This window comes from Hemitrygon akajei, chromosome 6 (assembly GCF_048418815.1).
Source record: "Hemitrygon akajei chromosome 6, sHemAka1.3, whole genome shotgun sequence".
In the NCBI taxonomy this organism is placed as follows: Eukaryota; Metazoa; Chordata; class Chondrichthyes; order Myliobatiformes; family Dasyatidae; genus Hemitrygon; species Hemitrygon akajei.
In genome coordinates, this window is record NC_133129.1 from 60,501,439 (window position 1) to 60,520,642 (window position 19,204).

The window sequence follows — 19,204 nt, forward strand, 5'->3', positions numbered from 1 at the left end:
AAAAGAGCTCACACCTTCACTCTATATTCTGTAACCGATGACTGCCGAAATATTGCTACCCCAGGAGTTTTGCATGATCATTCTGAAAACCTTTGCGACAGCCTCAGGTATAAAATAAGCATTCATACAGAAGTATTGTACTATATAATAATCACAAAAGTTTAATAAATTACTGCAAAAACATATCTTTAGCAGCAGGCTGATGAATTTATACTGAGCACATACCAAGACTAGCATTGCCTTTTGCAATGGAAATGGTTTTCACAAATCTTCTGGCTAAGGACATCCGTCGCTCTTCATTCTCTTCAGCTGAGGATACACTACAATCACCCAATGGGTTTTCATATACATCCTTTAAAACATAAAAATATTTGTATATTAAAAATATATCCAAGTAGAGGAGAAAATGTACTGTCCTGGTTTTACGGAATTAGTCGGGGTATTAATCGGGTTACTGCTGCTGTCAAACAAGTCCATATTTGATACATTTGAGTTGTGTAAAGATTAGCTGATCAGAATTCAGGATCCGCATGTTCTAGTTAGAAATAAGGACAAGGATGGTGAGATTAAGGTAACCTTAAATAACCCAAGAGGTCACTAAATGTAGTCACACAGAGAAAGGGAGCATACATAGGTTTAGAACGTTAGAATCAAACTGGGCCTATGTGGAATATAAAGTCAGCAGGAATGTGCTCAAGTAGGTGATTAGGAAGGCCTAAGGGTGCCAAGAAATGTCCTTGCTGAGCAGTATCAAGGAGAATCCCAAGGCATTTGTTTTTAGAAAAAGAGGGTAACAAAGGAGGGGTTAAAGTCCACTCGAGGATAAAGGAGGACACTTTTTCTTGGAATCAGAGCAAGTGGCTAAGGTATTAAACAAGGACTTTGTGTAAATATTTACTGACAATAAGGATTTTGAGGATAGTGAAGGCAGAGAGGAGCATGCTAAAATGCTGGGACATTTTGAAATTAAGGACATAATGATAGGTCTTCTGAAAGCATTAAATTGGATAAGTCCTCAGGGGCTGATTGCATTCATCCCAGAATATTGAAAGCAAAAAGTGAGGAGAATGGTGGGGCTTTGACAAAGATCTTTATTTCATCACCAACAACAGGCGAGCTCCTAGAGGAATGGGGGTAGCAAATAATGTACCTTTGTTCAAGAAAGGAAATAGGGATATAAGCAAGTGAACCTCTTCATATAAATTCACATTATGCCAAACTGCTCCTATATGTGCAACTTTCTTTTTTAATTATTAATTTCAGAGACATTAGCTGATTTGATCCTCCCCTTTGGAATTCCTTTTTGTACCCATTTTGATATTATACAATTTAAGCAATCCCGTTGAAAAGGCAGCATTTTCTGTTAGAGTACCATATAAATTAAAAATATTTATTTTTATAGTGGCACGTTCAAAGAGAGTAATGCAGCTTCAATACCTTGCAAAATGATGATGGAATTGAGAGATCTTCACTGCATGCACTGCCATGCATGGCCACAGTGGAGACCTGATGAAGATCCTCACTCTCGAATATCTTTTCATCAGCAAAGTCACTTCCAGTTGCTTCTACCTAGAAACACATTTAGAGATTACTCTTTACATGTGCACAGGGAAAAAAAAATCAAGTGTTATCTGTTGTTAAACCAAACTTCCCAAACTGAATAAGGTTCCCATAACCAGTGAGAAATGACAGGGAAACAAAGCAGTCTATTGAGCACAGATAATGGTAATACCTGTTACTGGAATCTATTGCAATTGCAATCTATTATGAAACAGCATCCTGTTACTGACCATATCTTCTCAAAAATGGCTTTGGAAAAGGGACATACAGTTGTATGTCAGAACATTAAAGAATGCAAGATCAGGTCAAGATGCATAAACTATGATTTTATTGCTATAATGTTATTGCTATAACATTAACTAAAATAAGAAACTGTCAGTTTATCAGATGCATGGGAACACCATTACCACCATCTTTTCTTCAAAATCATTCAACTTTCTGACCTGGAAATATTATTTCATCATTCTTGGATCTAAATCCTACACCTGCCACAAAACAAAGGTATAGGAATACCTTCATCAGGACTGCAGCTCACTATCACCTCTTCAAGAGTTATTAGGAAGATGTACAGAATCATTCCCAGTTGGCTATTCTTATACACCAGTCATTGTAAGCCAACATAGAGGAGCAGCAGACAGTTAAGTTCAATCAAGGAATATAGTGAAAAATATGGAAATTAAAACTGAGGTAGAAGATCAGCCATGGTTTTGCTGAAGGGTGGAGCGAGGAATAAAGTCCAAATGACCCATTTACGTTTAATTGTGCATTCCACTTTCTGTTGCCCTTCCTTTCTTAGCCATTTTCATCTGTAAGCATTTGACAGGCACCAATAATCTGATTCAAGAACTAAAATCTCAAAAACATATTGTTTCTTGTGCAGAGATTTTACATCTCAGATGGGGGATTAAATCCATGTTAAAATTACAGCTGTTTGTGATGCGGCATTACCCTTACAACATGTTTTCTTCATTTCTTTATTAATATACCTCCCCAGAGACATATATTACATCAAGAATAACTACTTTGCTTCACGGTTCCTTATCTCTTCTTACTATCTGATTGATTCTCCTGTCTGATCTTCTCAACCTTTAGTAACAGAGCTAACCCGCTCCTCTTTCATTTGCTTATACTTATAAAATGTCAAGTATACTAGAATATATAAAACTCAGCCTCGGTCATCCTGCAACCATATCCATAATGAATATTACTTCATACTTTAACTTGCACTACAAATTAACTGATCTTGTTTATCAATATTCAGCACATTCATATAATCTTGAATTTTGGCTTTCTTGCCATTTTTCCTTCCACTGACATTTTTGCAGATGTAATTATTAAAAGCTAATGCACTTCCTATTATACTCTGCTTTTCAATAATCATATTGCTATATTCCAGAAGTGGCTTTCCTTCCTTTTTAGTGTTACAACTTCTTAACTTAACCTTCTTTTATCTCGTTATCTAGTTTCCCAGCAGGATGCAAGTGATGTTTGCTGCAATGGAACAGCTCTTTCCTTTTCTAATACCAGTGCCAGGGTCACAAGAACTGAAACTCCTTCCTCATATGCCAACTTTGCAGCACACATTGAACTCTCTGATCTCTTAGACCCGGTGCCAATCTTCATGTGCCCCAGGTAGCTTTTCAATTTGGACCCTTCTATGTCTTAGCCTTTCTGCTGAATCTTTTCCCCATCTCTATATAGACTGTGGTAACACGATACTCGCACTGCAAGTTCCTCTCTAACCCAGAGGGTATAGACTGAAAATTTCATTCAACTTTTCTAACATATCCTTTGAATCCTTTGAATGTTCATGTAATCTCACTTTATTATTGAATCTTTGGGATTTATGTATCAGTCTAATAAATAAATGCTGTGTCCTCTTAAGTCCAATATTCTCTACACAGACAAAGATACTGGCTTATTAAGGATAATATAGAGCTGTGAGTTAATAGCTATTTGGTTGATCTACCCTTTGATCTCATTTTAAGCCAATTCAAGTTTAATTTGTGTTCCCAGTCTAGATCAAGCATGTGTATTACAACTAATTATGATGCCAGATCACTGCTAATAGGTCGAAAGATACAGTTAAGGAGATGCACTTATGAGTGCATCAGAAACACATGTCAACTAACCATTGCTAATTCTGCATGAAAAACAGCAGCATCGCCAGCCTCCTCCTCATCACCATCACAAGGCTGATAAAAGGAGAGCACAGATTCTTCAATGGTAGGCACATCCGCCTCCTCTGGAGAAAACTGCTGAAAGAGTGAAGTTTGAGAAGTTTGAGTACACCACATGCAGCACAGATAAATGGAAACACCATGATTCATTGGAAGACTTATTTAATTTACAATATTTATTTAGAGACACAGCAACAAACAGGCTCTTCCTGACCTGTTGGGCGCAATGACAGGCAACCCATTTATTTTACATTAACCTAATCACTGGACAATTTACAATGCCAAAATAACCTTCTAACCAGTATGTCTTTGGACTATGGGAGGAAAATGGAGTGCTCAGAACAAATCCACATGGTCACAGGGAAAACATACAAACTCTTTACACCGTTAATGAACGCCGAAGTCTGGAACGCCCCAAACCGTAACAGCGTTGAGCTAACCGCTATGCTACTGTGATGGTCATGAAACTAACTTATGAGGATATCCAAGTTTTCAACACATTTACAGCGACTTGGTCTTCAAAGGTTATTGAGAATATAAGGGTTGTATCACTTAGCGGTGGTTTGGGGTGGGGGGTGGCAGAAAATCAATATACTCCATTAAATTGGAGAATATGTTTAAAATTATTGATACATAGAACCCAAAACAAGTAAAACCAACACACTTCAAGAACAGCTTTTTGGGTCCAGATTTCAGCATCTGCAGACTTGTATCTCCCTACATTACATGAATTGTGCTGCTTCCCACAGTTTATTTTACAATATGATTGCTTCACCTATTAAAAAACACAAAATATCTAGAAAGCTGGATGCATATACTTTAAATACACTTGAATAAATACAAGCTGTTTTTTTGAAATTGAAAAATGTCACCTATCTGGAATTGGAAAAAAAAGACTACATTTAAAATTTTCAAACTAGCAACATGATTAAAATGTAAAAAGTTTACCATTTTCAGCATTTGCACACACAGCATAGAGATACAATGCAGCACAACAAAATGATTGTGTTTCAGCTCAATTATATTGGCTACTCAATTAAAATGTTATAATCATAAGCCAGTACTTCAGTAACTATAAGCCCTATTGAGCAGTTCCTCTACTGACTTTATAGATTATTGTAGAACACACAATTATATTGAAATAAATCACAATTACAGAACCTTACTGGAATTTACAATATGGGAATTTTCACAAAGACAGTCTTTTGAAGCAAAATAACCACTAAATCCAAGTGGAGCTGAAATCAGCATTTTTTTTTGTAATTACAACTACCATTAATCAATTCTTCAGAGGATAGTATTATACAGATACTAGCAACACCTTCCTAGTGATTATATAAGGCAGCTCCAGTGACTAAAGCAGTCTCATACTAAATGTCAACAGAGCACAAAACAGTATAAAATGTCCCTAGGTTTGTACTTGATTCGCATGCATCTTAAATTTGGTTGAAAAGTTCAGTTTGGTTGGATGGGAATTAAAAAGATTAGTGTCTAATTTTGAATTCTTTAGTCTTATTTCCTCCAGTACTCCATTAGGCCCAAATACCCAATTTTAACTAAAATCCAACTGTTCTTAGACTACAGTTCAGTATTCAACATCATAATTCCCTCCAGGCTCAACAAGCAGCTCAGAGACCTCATCCTTCACCCTGCCTTGAGTAGCTGGATATTGGACTTCCTGTCAGATCACTGACAGGTGGTAAGAGTGGCACCCTCACCTCTGCCCCTCAGACCCTCAAAAAAGGTGACCCTCAGGGCTATGTGCTAAGTCCCCTCCTTTACTCTCTGTATACCCATGACTGTCTCTCCACCCACAGCTCCAATCTGCTCATTAAATTTGCTCATGACACTACACTGATTGGCCTAACCTCAAATAATAACGAGACAGCCTACAGAAAGAAACTTATCACCCTGACACAGTGGTGTCAAGAAAACTACCTTTCTCTCAAAGTCACGAAAACAAAGAAGCTGGTTGTGGACTACAGGAGGAATGGAGACAGGCTAGCCCCTACTGACAACAATAGATCTGGGGTTGAGATGATAGCTTTAAGTTTCTCGGCATAAACATCAGTGCCTCTTTCACCTCAGACGGTTGAAGAAGTTTGGTATGGGGCCCCAAATCCTAAGAACTTTTTATAGAGGCACTATTGAGAGCATCCTGACTGACTGTATCATTGCCTGGTATGGGAACTGTACTTCCCTCAATCACAGGACTCTGCAGAGAGTGGTGCGGACAGCCCAGCGCATCTGTTGATATGAACTTCCTACTATTAAGACATTTACAAAGGCAGGTGTGTAAAAACAGCTCGAAGGATCATTGGGCTATTTGGATCAGGGGGTGGGGGAGAAGAGAAAGACAATGAGAACAAGGGTATGAGGGAGGGAGCGAGCAAGGGAGGAGACACAAGGAATGACTGAGATAACTAGTTCCTAGCTGGGAAGAGGAATACACTCACTGGCCACTTGATTGGGTACACCTGTAGACCTCCTTGTTAATGAAAATATCTAATCAACCAATCACGTGGCAGCAACTCAATGCATACAAGCATGCAGACATGGTCAAGAGGTTCAGTTATTGTTCAGTCCAAACATCAGAATGGGGAAGAAATATAATCTAACTGACTTTGACCATGGAATGACTGTTGGTGCCATACAGGGCAGTTTGAGCATCTCAGCAATTGCCGATCAGTTTACAGAGAATGGTGTGAATATCAAAAAAAAAAAATCCAGTGAATGCAGTTGTGGGCAAGAACACCTTGTTAATGAGAAGTTAGAGAATGGCCAGACTGGTTCAAGCTTACAGAAAGATGACAGTAATTCAAATAACCATGCATTACAGAAGAGCATCACTGAATGCACAACATGTTGAATCTATAGCAGAAGACCACACTAGGCTCCACTCCTGTATCAAATAAAGTGGCTATTTAGTGCAGTAGGGAGAAAAATGGAATTAATTACACAGATGACCCTGCATTTCTCACGGAGCTAAAAACACCAAAATGAAGAGCATGTTTTGTGCTGAGAACTGAAAGACCAAGAAAGGACCAAGTGAAACTTGGGCTTAATTGTTGCAAAATAGTCAAGTATTTTTCCTCCTCTGTAAAATGTGGAGAGTACAGAGGCTGAGACCTCACTCAGACCCACAGCAATCCTTCTACATTATCCCCCCTACCACTTCTCAGTGACTATCAGCAGTTCCTTTCAGGCCTGAAGTAGACATGGAAAAAAATAGTCAGCACTTTTCATCTTAAGAATTCCCACAACTTTTTAAACTTTTTTTTTTTACAAAAGAGCCCTGAAGTTAAGTGAAGAGCTCTTCTGCATTTTTCAAATTTCAGGCAGCAGATCTGTATGCACAGAAATAAAGACCAGAAGCTAAGAATGAAAAATATCTTTTCATTGCATCCATATTATATCTAATAAATAAGTAAAACAAATTATATATCCTTTTTTCAATGAATCCAATTAATTTTGGATATACAGCCCACTTCAAATACAACATATTGGATTAAGTACCACCATGTAAACAGAGTTTATTCTGTGCACTGGAAAAATACCACAATGTATGTTACAATTACTCTCATATCAAAACCGTTTAAATGTAAACTTACCGGCAAAGGCTTGGCTACACCAATTCTAACTTTGCCTCCTGATGCACCTTTCAGCGCCTGAACAGCTTCTTCAAGAGTTGCATTCTCCAGATTAATACTGTTGACAAACATGAGTCGGTCCCCTGGAAGAAGTCTACCATCTTGCTCAGCCACACCATTTGGTACTAATGACCGAATTACAATGACTGTCCGAAGTGGGTCAACTGGATCCTGAGAGAGCAAATGTAAAAAATAGTATCAAAGCGAAAAAGACTCCTTTAAATTTAAATCTCTACTTATTTAATCAGATGTAGTACTTGCTTTCAAGTACACCTCGCTATAATTTACATTTCTTTTGATAAAAGGAATACACAATTAAAACTAACAATTTAAAACTTGGAAGGTCCTGCCATACAACTCTGAAGGTAAGATGATAATTACTCACCTGATAATCCAAAATGCTGAAACCAAGCCCAGAACTACCTTTTTCTAATTCTATGTTTTGGATTTCATCTTCCCACATAGCCAGGTGAGATCCTTGCACATCCACACAACTTTGCTCTCTGTCCAGGTCAACCACAGCACTGTTCTCTGCCTCAGAGGTTGCTGTGAATTCATTATCAACATGCATCTGTAAAAATATCAATTTTATTTATTAAAGAAGTCATTTTCAGAAAGAATTGATGGAATGGTACATAATAAGTTACCAAATAGGGCAGCACAGTGGCACATCAGGTACAGCTGCTGCTTCACAGCACTAGAGACCCAAATTCAGTCCTGACCATGGGTGTGGAGTTCATTATTCTACCTATAACCATGCAAGTTTCTTCCAGCTGCTCCAATTTTTCCTGCATTCCAAAGATGTGCAGGCTAATAGGCTAATTGACCATGATAAATTGCCCTTCGTGGGTAGATGAGTGGTAAAATGTGGGTTCATGATTTAAGGAGAATAGAAAGTGGGATTCTTGGAGGAGTAGTGTGTAGAATAGATGATTGATGATTGGCATGGACCTGATTAGACTAATATATGAAAGACTTTAGAATAGAATGGTCAATGACAATATTGATATAAACTCAAACAAGGGAAAATCTGCAAATGTTGGAATTCCAAGCAACACAGAACTCAGCAGGACAGGTAGCAACTATGGAAAAGAGAGTAGTTTATGTTGCAGGCCAAGACCCTTCATGAGGACTGGAAATAACGATGAGGAGTCAGATTAAGAAAGTGGGGGGAGGGAGGAAGAACCACAAGGTGATAAATGAAACTGGGTGGGGGGGGCAAAGGGCGGAGAAGGGCAAAGTGAAAAGCTGGGAAGTTGATTGGTGAAAGTGATACAGGTCTGGAGAAGGGGAAAGTTGACAGAGAGATGACAGAAGGCCATGGAAGAAGAAAAGGGGGGAGAAGCACCAGAGGGAGGTGATAGGCAGGTAAGGAGATTAGGTGAGAGAGAAAAATGGGAATGGGGAATGAGGAGCGGAGGAGGGCTGCACTTTATCTCACCTCATCTCCTTACCTGTCTATCCTCAAATACTCCTTCTATAGTTTCCACATCCTTCCTGTAGTGAGGTGACCAGAACTGAGCACAGTATTCCAAGTGGGGTCTGACCAGGGTTCTATACAGCTGTAACATTACCTCTCGGCTCTTTAACTCAATCCCATGGTTGATAAAGGCCAATGCATCATATGCCTTCTTAACTACAGAGTCAACTTGCACAGCAGCTTTCAGTATCCTATGGACTCGGATCCCAAGATTCCTCTGATCCTCCACACTGCCAAGAGTCTTATTATTATTATATTCTGCCATCATATTTGATCTACCAAAATGAACCACTTCACACTTATTTGGGTTGAACTCCCATCTGCCACTCTTCAGCCCAGTTTTGCATACTATCAATGTCCCGCGGGAACCTCTGACAGCCCTCCACACTACCCACAACACCTCCAACCTTTGTGTCATCAGCAAATTTACTAACCCATCCCTCCACTTCTTCATCCAGGTCATTTATAAAAATCACAAAGAGGTCCTAGAACAGATCTCTGAGGAACATCACTGGTCACCAACCTCCATGCAGAATATGACCTGTCTATAACCACTCTTTGCCTTCTGTGGGCAAATCAATTCTGGACTCACAAATCAAGGTCCCCTTGGATCCCATGCCTCCTTACTTTCTCAATAAGCCTTGCATTGGGTAACTTATCAAATACCTTGCAGAAATCCATATACACTACATCTATTGCTCCACCTTCATCAATGTGTTTAGTCACATCCTCAAAAAAGTCAATCAGGCCAGTAAGGCACGACCTGCCTTTGACAAAGTCATGCTAACTACTCCTAATCATATTATGCCTCTCCAAATATTCATAAATCCTGCCTCTCAGGATCTTCTCCATCAACTTACCAACCACTGAAGTAAGACTCACAGGTCTATAATTTCCTGGGCTATCTCAACTCCCTTTTTTGAATAAGGGAACAATATCTGCAATCCTCCAATCCTCCGGAACCTCTTCCATTCCCATTGATGATGCAAAGATCATTGCCAGAGGCTCAGCAATCTCCTCCTTCACCTCCCACACTTGCCTGGGGTATAGCTTGTCCATTCCCAGAGACTGATCCAATTTGATGCTTTCCAAAAGCTCCAGCACGTCCTCTTTCTTTATGTCTATATGTTCAAGCTTTTCAATCTGCTGTTAAGTCATGCCTACAATTGCCAAGATTTTTTTCCGTAGTGAATACTGAAATACTCATGAAGTATCTCCGCTATCTCCTCCAGTTCCATACACACTTTTCCACTGTCGTACTTGACTGGTCCTAATCTCTGACATCTTATTCTCTTGCTATTCACATAGTTGTAGAATGCCTTGGGGTTTTCCTTAATCTTGCTCGCCAAGGCCTTCTCATGGCCACTTCTGGCTCTCATTCAATTTCATTCTTAAGCTCCTTCCTACTAGCCTTATATTTTTCTAGATCTCTATCATTACCTAGTTTTTTGAACCTTTTGTAAGTTTTTATTTTCTTCTTGACTAAATTTTCAACAGTCTTTGTACACCATAGTTCCTATACCCTACCATCCTTTCCGTCTCATTGGAATGCACCTATGCAGAACACCACGCAAATATCCCCTGAACATTTACCACATTTCTGCCGTACATTTCACTGAGAACATCTGTTCCCAATTTACACTTCTAAGTTCCTGACTGATAGCTTCATATTTCCTCTTACTCCAATTATATGCTTTCCCAACTTGTCTGTTCCTATTCCTCTCCAATGTTATGATAAAGGAGATAGAATTGTGATCACAATCTCCAAATGCTCTCCCACAGAGAGACCTGACACCTGACCAGACTCATTTCCCAATAGTAGACCAAGTATAGCCTCTCCTCTAGTTGACTTATCTACATATTGTGTCAGGAAACCTTCCTGAACACCCCTAACAATCTCCACCCCATCTAAACCCCTTGCTCCAGGGAGATGCCAATCAATATCGGGGAAATTAAAATCTCCCACCACGACAACCGTTATTATTACAACTTTCCAGAATCTGTCTGCCTATCTGCGCCTCAATGTCCCTGTTCCCATTGGGTGGCTATATAAAGCACCCAGTAGAGTTATTGACCCCTTCCTCTTCATAATTTCCACCCACAGAGACTCCGTAGACAACCCCTCCATGACTTTCTCCTTTTCTACAGCCGTGACACTATCTCTGATCAGCACTGCCATGCTCCCACCTCCTTTGCCTCCATCCTTGTCCATTGAGAAACATCTAAAGCCTGGCACTCCAAGTAGCCATTCTTCCCCCCTGAGCCATCTAAATCTCTGTAATGGCCACATCATAGATTCAAGTACTGATCCATGCTCTAAGTTCATCCGCTTTGTTCATGATACCCCTTGCATTAAAGTAGACACATCTCAAACCATCAGCCTGAGCGTATCCCTTCTGTATTACCTACCTATCCTCCCACTTAAACTATCTATAAGCTTTCTCAATTTGTGAGCCAACCACCCCTTCCTTCATCTCTTCAGTTCCGTTCCCACCCCCCCCCCCCCCCACCCAGCGATCCTAGTTTATCTCTTCCCAAAAGTCTTAGCAAACTTCCCTGCCTGGATATTGGTCCCTCTTGTATTCAAGTGCAACCCATCTTTTTTGTACAGGTCACTCCTGCCCCAAAAGAGGTCTCAATGATCCAGAAATCTGAATCCCTGCTCCAATCCCTCAGCCATGCATTTATCCTCCACCTCGCTCTATTCCTATACTCACTGTCACGTGGCACAGACAGTAATCCTGAGATTACTACCTTTGTGGTCCTGCTTTTCAACTTCCTTCCTAACTCCCTGTAGTCTGCTTTCAGGACCTCCTCTCTTTTCCTACCTATGTCATTGGTACCAATATGCACCACGACCTCTGGCTGTTCTCCCTCCCACTTCAGGATGTCATGGATGCTATCAGAAACATTCTGGATTCTGGCACCTGGAGGGCAAACTACCATCCGTGTTTCTTTCCTGCATCCATAGAATTGCTTGTCTAACCTCCAAACTATAGAATTGCCTATCACTGCTGCCAGCCTCTTCCTTTCCCTACCCTTCTGAGCCACAGGGCCAGACTCTGTGTCAGAGGCGCAGCCACTGTTGCTTCCCCCAGGTAGCCCTGCCCCCAACAGTACTCAAACAGGAGTACTTATTGTTAAGGGGTGACTAGTGGTGCACCGCAGGGTCCAGTGTTGAGTTTGTTGTCGTTTATATCAATATCATTGATTGGATGATAATTTGGTAAACTGTGTCAGCAAATTTGCAGATGTCACCAAAATTGGGGGCGTAGTGGACAGCAAGGCTTACAGCAGGATCTGGGCTAGCTGGAAAAAGGGACTGAAAAATGGCAGATGGAATTTAATGAGGTGTTGTACTTTGGGAGGTCAAACAAGGGCAGGAACTACACGGTGAGCAGTAGGGCACTAAAGAGTGTGGCATAACAGAGGCATCTGGGAATACAGATCCATAATTCCTTGAAAGTGGTGTCACAGGTAAATAGGGTTCTAAAGTAAGTTTTTGGCATATTAGCCTTCATAAATCAAAGAATTCAGTAAATGAGCTGGGATGTTATGTTGAAGCTGGATAAGACGTTGGAGAGACCTAATTTGGTGAATTGTATGCAATTTTCGTCACCTACAGTAAAGATGTCAATAACACTGAAAGATTGCAGAGAAAATTTACAAGCATGTTGCGAGGACTTGAGCTCCTGAGTTACAGATAAGGTTGAATAGATTAAAACTTTATTACTTGGAGTTTAGAAGAATGGTGGGAAATATGAAAGACATATACAAAATTATGAGAGGTATAGATAAGGTAAGTGGTAGAGGGCTTTTTCCACTGACGATGGATGAGATTCAAAATAGAGGTTATGGGTTTAAATGTGAAAGGAGACATGTTTAAGGGGAACACAAGGAGGAACTTCTTCATTCAGATAGTGGTAAGATTGTGGAAGGAGCCGTCAGTGGAAGTGGTGGATGTGGGATCGACTTCAACATTTAAGAGAAATTTGGATGGGTACACACTGGCAGGGATATGGATGGCTATGGTCCCGGAGCAGGTTGATGGGACTAGACTAATTAATAAATGGGCCAAAAGGCCTATTTCTGTGCTGTATGATGATGATGATAAATTAACATCACTGGGTCATGTTCATCTATTTTATCCATAACCTGTGATCTGCAGTCAAGGTATATATGATCTTTTTCCAATCTTGGTATTTATTCTTGGAATTCACTTGTAGGTGAATCATAGAATTGTGGAAGAATTCTATGATTCACCTACAAGTCTTAGTCTTCCTAATATTTCTAATCGCCATCATGCAAACCTCTTGATCTTCGACCTGATCTCTTATCATCTGCTCCTCCTCTGTGGCCCTGTCAATCTCCGCACGAAGCCTCCAATTACTTCCTTTTCCTCTGCACTCCATGAACGTAGCCTATTGACTCATGCAACAAGGAAGCAGAGACAGAAGAGTCCTAATCATTTTGACTGAAATAACTTCTCAAATTTAAAATAGACCAGCCAGGCTTCTGAAGCCTTGGGAAACATGGTTTTCAATAAAAGCTTTGGCAAAAAGGAAAATGTTTTCAAAAGCTGATGGGATTTAATTTAAAGGGATCATAATTAAGAAGAGATCCAAACTTTTTTTTGAAGTAAAGATTTTGGAAGAGCAAACAGTGAGATGTCAAGGATAGTTTAACCTCAAAACACATACATTTCCTGAAAAATGATTGCATCTTCTAACAGATACAATGTAAAATAGAGCTACAAAGACAGGTCGATCACTTAGCAGATCATCTGGGCTCAGACCACAGGGATATCCTGAGCTTCCTTTCAAACGCCATAATCATTCCCAATTCTACTCCTATTCTAACCTGTCTGCAGCCTCCTCCACTGCCATAGTGGCACCAAATGAAAACTAGAGGAACGTCTTTTTTTCTGTGTGGACTCCTTGCAATTTACTTAAGTCAACACTAAATTTTCTAGCTTCAGGTAAACTGCTCTCTCATAGTTTTCCATTATTATGCCTAATATACCTAATCTCAACAATCAGTATTCATGCTCCATTACCACCTCATATAGTCTTTACTCGGACTACACCCTCCAGCTCTTTCGGGAAACCAATTGTAGCCCTATCCAGTTCTGAGAAATGGGCCCCAATTAGAAACTTTACTAAGTTTCTTTCACTGCTGATGCTGTTTCACTGGTTGACTTCACCCAGCCTTATCTGTTCAGGACTGTAAGTTCTGTGTGTATCTATGCTGTATCCAACATGATTCAACACAAAGATTCCAGTGGAGATGGATTCAGTATTAATTTAAATCATTCTCAGATGAGAAATAAATAGAAATCAATACCTGCAAAAATCCTTTGTCACTGACTGCTTCCCCTTGATCTCTGTTCCAATCCAGAGGTACTGATGAAGGAAGAAATTCTAACATCTAGAAAACAATTCCAACATTTGCATCTAAATTTTTATTTTTTCCAGCAAACTGTAGCTATACTTTCTTAACGCAAAACTCTTCCATGCCATCGTAGTTTTAAAATACTAATTAGAAACTTGGAGAAGGCTGGGCAGCTAGATTTTTTGGAGCAAAATTTCCTTTACATTTACGGAGGTTTTATGAATAGATTGCAGCCAGGGAGTTGAACACGATGACAAAAATGGGAAAGTGACGGGATACAAGAAGTGAACATCAAACATAGAAGAGTACGGCACAATACAGGTCTTTCAGTCCATGATGTTGTGCCAAATTTTTTACCTATTGGTGTTTATTTATCAAGGTTTCAATCTAACTTTTCCCTCCCACATAATCCTCCGTGAAAGTGCCTATCCACAAGTCTCTTAAATATTCTTAATATAGCTGCCTCTACCACTATCTATAGCAGCACGTCCCATGCACCTACCACTCTCCATGTAAAATAAAAACCGCCTGACACTGCGTATACTTTACTCCAATTAAATTCTGCCCTCTCATATGAGCCAGTTCTGCCCTGAGAAAATGACTCTGGCTGTCCACTCTATCTATGCCTCTAATCATGTTGAATATCCCTATCAAGTTACCACTCATCCTCCTCCGTTCCAAAGGAAAAAGCCGAACCAAACCAAACATCAGAATGGGAAAGAAATATGATCTAAGGGACTGATCGTGGAATAATTATTAGTGAAAGACTGGGTGGTTTGAGTATCTCAGAAACTGCTGATCTTCTGGTATTTTCAAGCAAAACAGTTTCTAGAGTTAAGAGTTTTTGGTGCAAAAAACAAAAAATAAAATCCAGCAAGCAGCAGTATACGTGACGTGACCAAGATGGCTGTGCGATGCAGTCTGCAGTGGCCACTCCAGAGGTGACATCGGTTCTTTGTTAAGCGGGGTGCCGTAGAACACAGAATAGCACAGCACATCACAGGCCCTACGGCCCACAATGTTGTGCCGACCCTCAAACCCTGCCTCCCATATAGCACCCCCCCCCCCAAATTCTTCCATATACCTATCTAGTAGTCTCTTAACCTTCACTAGTGTATCTGCCTCCACCACTGACTCAGGCAGTGCAGTCCACGCACCAACCACACTCTGAGTAAAAAACCTTCCTCTAATATCCCCCTTGAACTTCCCTCCCCTTACCTTAAAGCCATGTCCTCTTGTACTGACCAGTGGTGCCCTGGGGAAGAGGCGCTGGCTGTCCACTCTGTCTATTCCTCTTAATATCTTGTACACCTCTATCATGTCTCCTCTCATCCTCCTTCTCTCCAAAGAGTAAAGCCCTAGCTCCCTTAATCTCTGATCATAATCCATACTCTCTAAACCAGGCAGCATCCTGGTAAATCTCCTCTGTACCCTTTCCAATGCTTCCACATCCTTCCTATAGTGAGGCAACCAGAACTGGACACAGTACTCCAAGTGCAGCCTAACTAGAGTTTTATAGAGCTGCATCATTGCATCGTGACTCTTAAACTATCCCTTGACTTATGAAAGCTAACACCCCATAAGCTTTCTTAACTACCCTATCTACCAGTGAGGCAACTTTCAGGGATCTGTGGACATGTACCCCCAGATCCCTCTGCTCCTCCACACTACTAAGTATCCTGCCATTTACTTTGTACTCTGCCTTGGAGGTTGTCCTTCCAAAGTGTACCACCTCACACTTCTCTGGGTTGAACTCCATCTGCCACTTCTACATCCTATCAATGTCTCTCTGCAATCTTTGACAATCCTCTACACTATCTACAACACCACCAACCTTTGTGTTGTCTGCAAACTTGCCAACCCACCCTTCTACCCCCACATCCAGGTCGTTAATAAAAATCACAAAAAGTAGAGGTCCCAGAACAGATCCTTGTGGGACACCACTAGTCACAACCCTCCAATCTGAATGTTCTCCCTCCACCACGACCCTCTGCCTTCTGCAGGCAAGCCAATTCTGAATCCACCTGGCCAAACTTCCCTGTATCCCATGCCTTCTGATTTTCTGAATAAGCCTGCCGTGTGGTTCCTTGTCAAATGGCTTACTAAAATCCATGTAGATCACATCCACTGCACTACCTTCATCTATATGCCTGGTCACCTCCTCAAAGAACTCTATCAGGCTTGTTAGATATGATCTGCCCTTCACAAAGCCATGCTGACTGTCCCTGATCAGACCATGATTCTCTAAATGCCCATAGATCCTATCTCTAAATATATTTTCCAACAGCTTTCCCACCACAGACGCAAGGCTCTGGGTCTATAATTACCCGGATTATCCCTACTACCTTTTTTGAACAAGGGGACAACATTCTCCTCCCTCCAATCCTCCGGTACCATTCCCGTGGACAACAAGGACACAAATCTCCTAAGCCAGAGCTCAGCAATCTCTTCCCTCGCCTCGTGGAGCAGCCTGGGGAATATTCCGTCAGGCCCTGGGGACTTATCCATCCTAATGTATTTTAACAACTTCAACACCTCCTCTCCCTTAATAACAACATGCTCCAGAACATCAACCTCACTCATATTGTCCTCACCATCATCAAGTTCCCTCTCATTGGTGAATACCGAAGAGAAGTACACAATCCTAATCTGATGAGAAACAGACATGGGAGCACGGAGGAACATCTGGAAATCTCCAGGAAGGCCTTCTTCATTGTTGCTGCTGTTGTGAGGTCCGGGTATCTGCTGAGAAGAACAGGCCCCCAGTTCTCGGGGTTGCATTGCCGGTGGTTGTTGGTGGGGGCGTCGTAGTGCGATCGGCAGAGGATGGTGCTCAGAGAGGCTGTGCCGGAGGGGATGGTCGGAGGCACGGAGTTTCGACGGACTTGGAGTCCGCTGCAGTCGGGGCACTTTCACTGCGTGCTGCGTCTGCGAGGCTGGGTCCGACGGAGCTTTCATTGTGTTCTGCGTCTGCGAGGCTGAGTTGGGCACCATGGAATTCCATAGCGGGGGTACTCCCTTCTGCTGCCTGCGTGGGATGACGAGTCAATCGGGACCCTGAGGACTTGTGGAAACTGTGTGGTGGTTTCTTTCGAACTTATAGTCTTTTAACATCTTTGGATTATTTTTACTGTGCCCATGGTCTGTTTTTTTTTATTAATTATGGTATTGTCTGCACAGTTGTAACTATAGGTTAACTATAACTATATGTAACTATGTGGTTTTGTGTAGATCTTGTAGCTTTAGTTTTTGGTTTGTTGGGTGGTAGAGTTGGTCTCTTGACTTGGTGTGTCTGGTTAGTCTGGTGGGTTTGGAGCTCCTTTCCGGGGAATGCGCTAAGATGATAGTGCGGTATTAATACGCAGCAGCCTCTCCTCACTCGATTTGGGGATTACCAAATGTTATGTGGATTTTCTGGTGTAGTCCGTTTGGTCGTGTGCTTTTGTGATATCATTCTGGAGAACGTTGTCTCATTTTTTAACTGCATTGCATTTGTGGTTTCTAAATGACAATAAACTGAAACTGAACTGAACTGAGCAGGTCTGTGGATGAAAATGCCTTGTTAGTGAGAGAGGTCAGCGAACAATAGCCAACCTGGTTCAAGCTGACATGAAGGCGACAGTAATTTTGTGAGTATTGAGAGTTGAGGAACAACAAAACAGCAAGAGACAGTACATAATAATAGCTCCCTTTCAGTCAGGTCCGCTTTCAAGATTTAAAAAGCAGAGCTTTGCAGCAGTTTTCTGAGTTGTACAATCAATGTCAGAGGTACATAAAAAGAGCTACATAGCTTTCAAATAGGTAATCGAGATTTTAAAGGCAGAGCTTCATGGCAGTTTCTCTCAGTTGAGGAGCGACCAATCAGCAAGGGGGATTCATTAGAAAGGGCCAATAAAAACAGCACAGGTGCAAACGGAGCAGCAATTCTTGTGAGTTTACAAGTGTTTACAGTGACTTTGGCTCATCAGGCTTCGGTGAGGAATAGTATCTTGTAAGTTGCTCTCTTTCTGTTTTTATTTGTTCATTCCTCATCTGTTGGGGCATAGTAGTTTAGTTAGAATGGCTCCAGGAGCAGTGCATTGTATTGTATGAGGGATGTGAGAAGTTTGGGAGACCTCTTCAACTAATATAGGAGAATAAGGTGGTGATGGACAGTAGCTACAGCAAGGTAGTCACCCCTAGATTGCAGGAGTCAAGTAACTGGGTAACTGTCAAGAGGAGGAGGAGGAGAAATGAACAGCTAGTGCAGAGTACTCCTACGGATGATCTCCTCAATAACAGGTTTAGATACTGTTGAGAGGGATAACCTACCAGGGCAAGCCACAGTGACTGGGTCTCTGGCACTGTCTAGCGCTCTGGCTCATAAGAGTAGAGAGGTGAAGAGGCCTGCAGTGTTGATAGGAGATTCCATAGTCAGAGAAACTGAGACAAGTTTCTGAGGGCGCAACAAGACACCCGGATGGTATGTTGCCTCCCTGGTGCCAGAATCAGGGATGTCTCCATTCAGGTCCATGGCATTTTCAGGGGGAAGGGTGAGCAGCTAGAAGTCTTGGTACATATTGGCACCAATGACATAAGTAGTACAAGGTGAAGAGGTCCTGAAGAGATTTTAGGGAGCTAGATAGAAAGCTGAGCAACAGGTCCTCCAGAGTAGAAATCTCTGGATTGCTTCCTGTGCTTTGTGCCAGTGAGGGTAAGATTTGGATGAATATGTGGCTGAGGAACTGGTGCAGGGGCAGAGGTTCAGATTTACGGATCTTTGAGATCTCTTCTGGGGAAGGTACGACCTGTACAAAAGAGACGGGTTACACCCGAACCAAAGGGGGGTTCAATATCCTTGCGAGCAGGTTAGTTGGAGTTGTTCAGGAGGGTTTAAACTAATTTGGCAGAGGGCTGGGAACCAGAGTGATAGAACTGAAGCTGAGGTGGTTGGTTTACAAACA

General features: G+C 41.3%; 1 protein-coding gene across 8 annotated transcripts in view; it reads right to left on the bottom strand.

Annotated features, from left to right (window-relative positions):
- LOC140729083 (multiple PDZ domain protein) overlaps positions 1-19,204 on the bottom strand; it is a 224,435-nt gene that overhangs the window by 126,818 nt on the left and 78,413 nt on the right. For 6 of the 8 annotated variants that reach the window (XM_073048414.1, XM_073048419.1, XM_073048418.1 and 3 more), the window contains exons 16-21: positions 14,214-14,297; positions 7,776-7,961; positions 7,352-7,561; positions 3,693-3,818; positions 1,438-1,569; positions 226-352 (exon numbers count right to left, since the gene is read on the bottom strand). In XM_073048414.1, the coding sequence (XP_072904515.1) occupies positions 226-352; positions 1,438-1,569; positions 3,693-3,818; positions 7,352-7,561; positions 7,776-7,961; positions 14,214-14,297 (865 nt within the window). The remainder of the gene's footprint in view (positions 1-225; positions 353-1,437; positions 1,570-3,692; positions 3,819-7,351; positions 7,562-7,775; positions 7,962-14,213; positions 14,298-19,204) is intronic. The other 2 variants (XM_073048413.1, XM_073048416.1) reach the window with 2 other exon arrangements.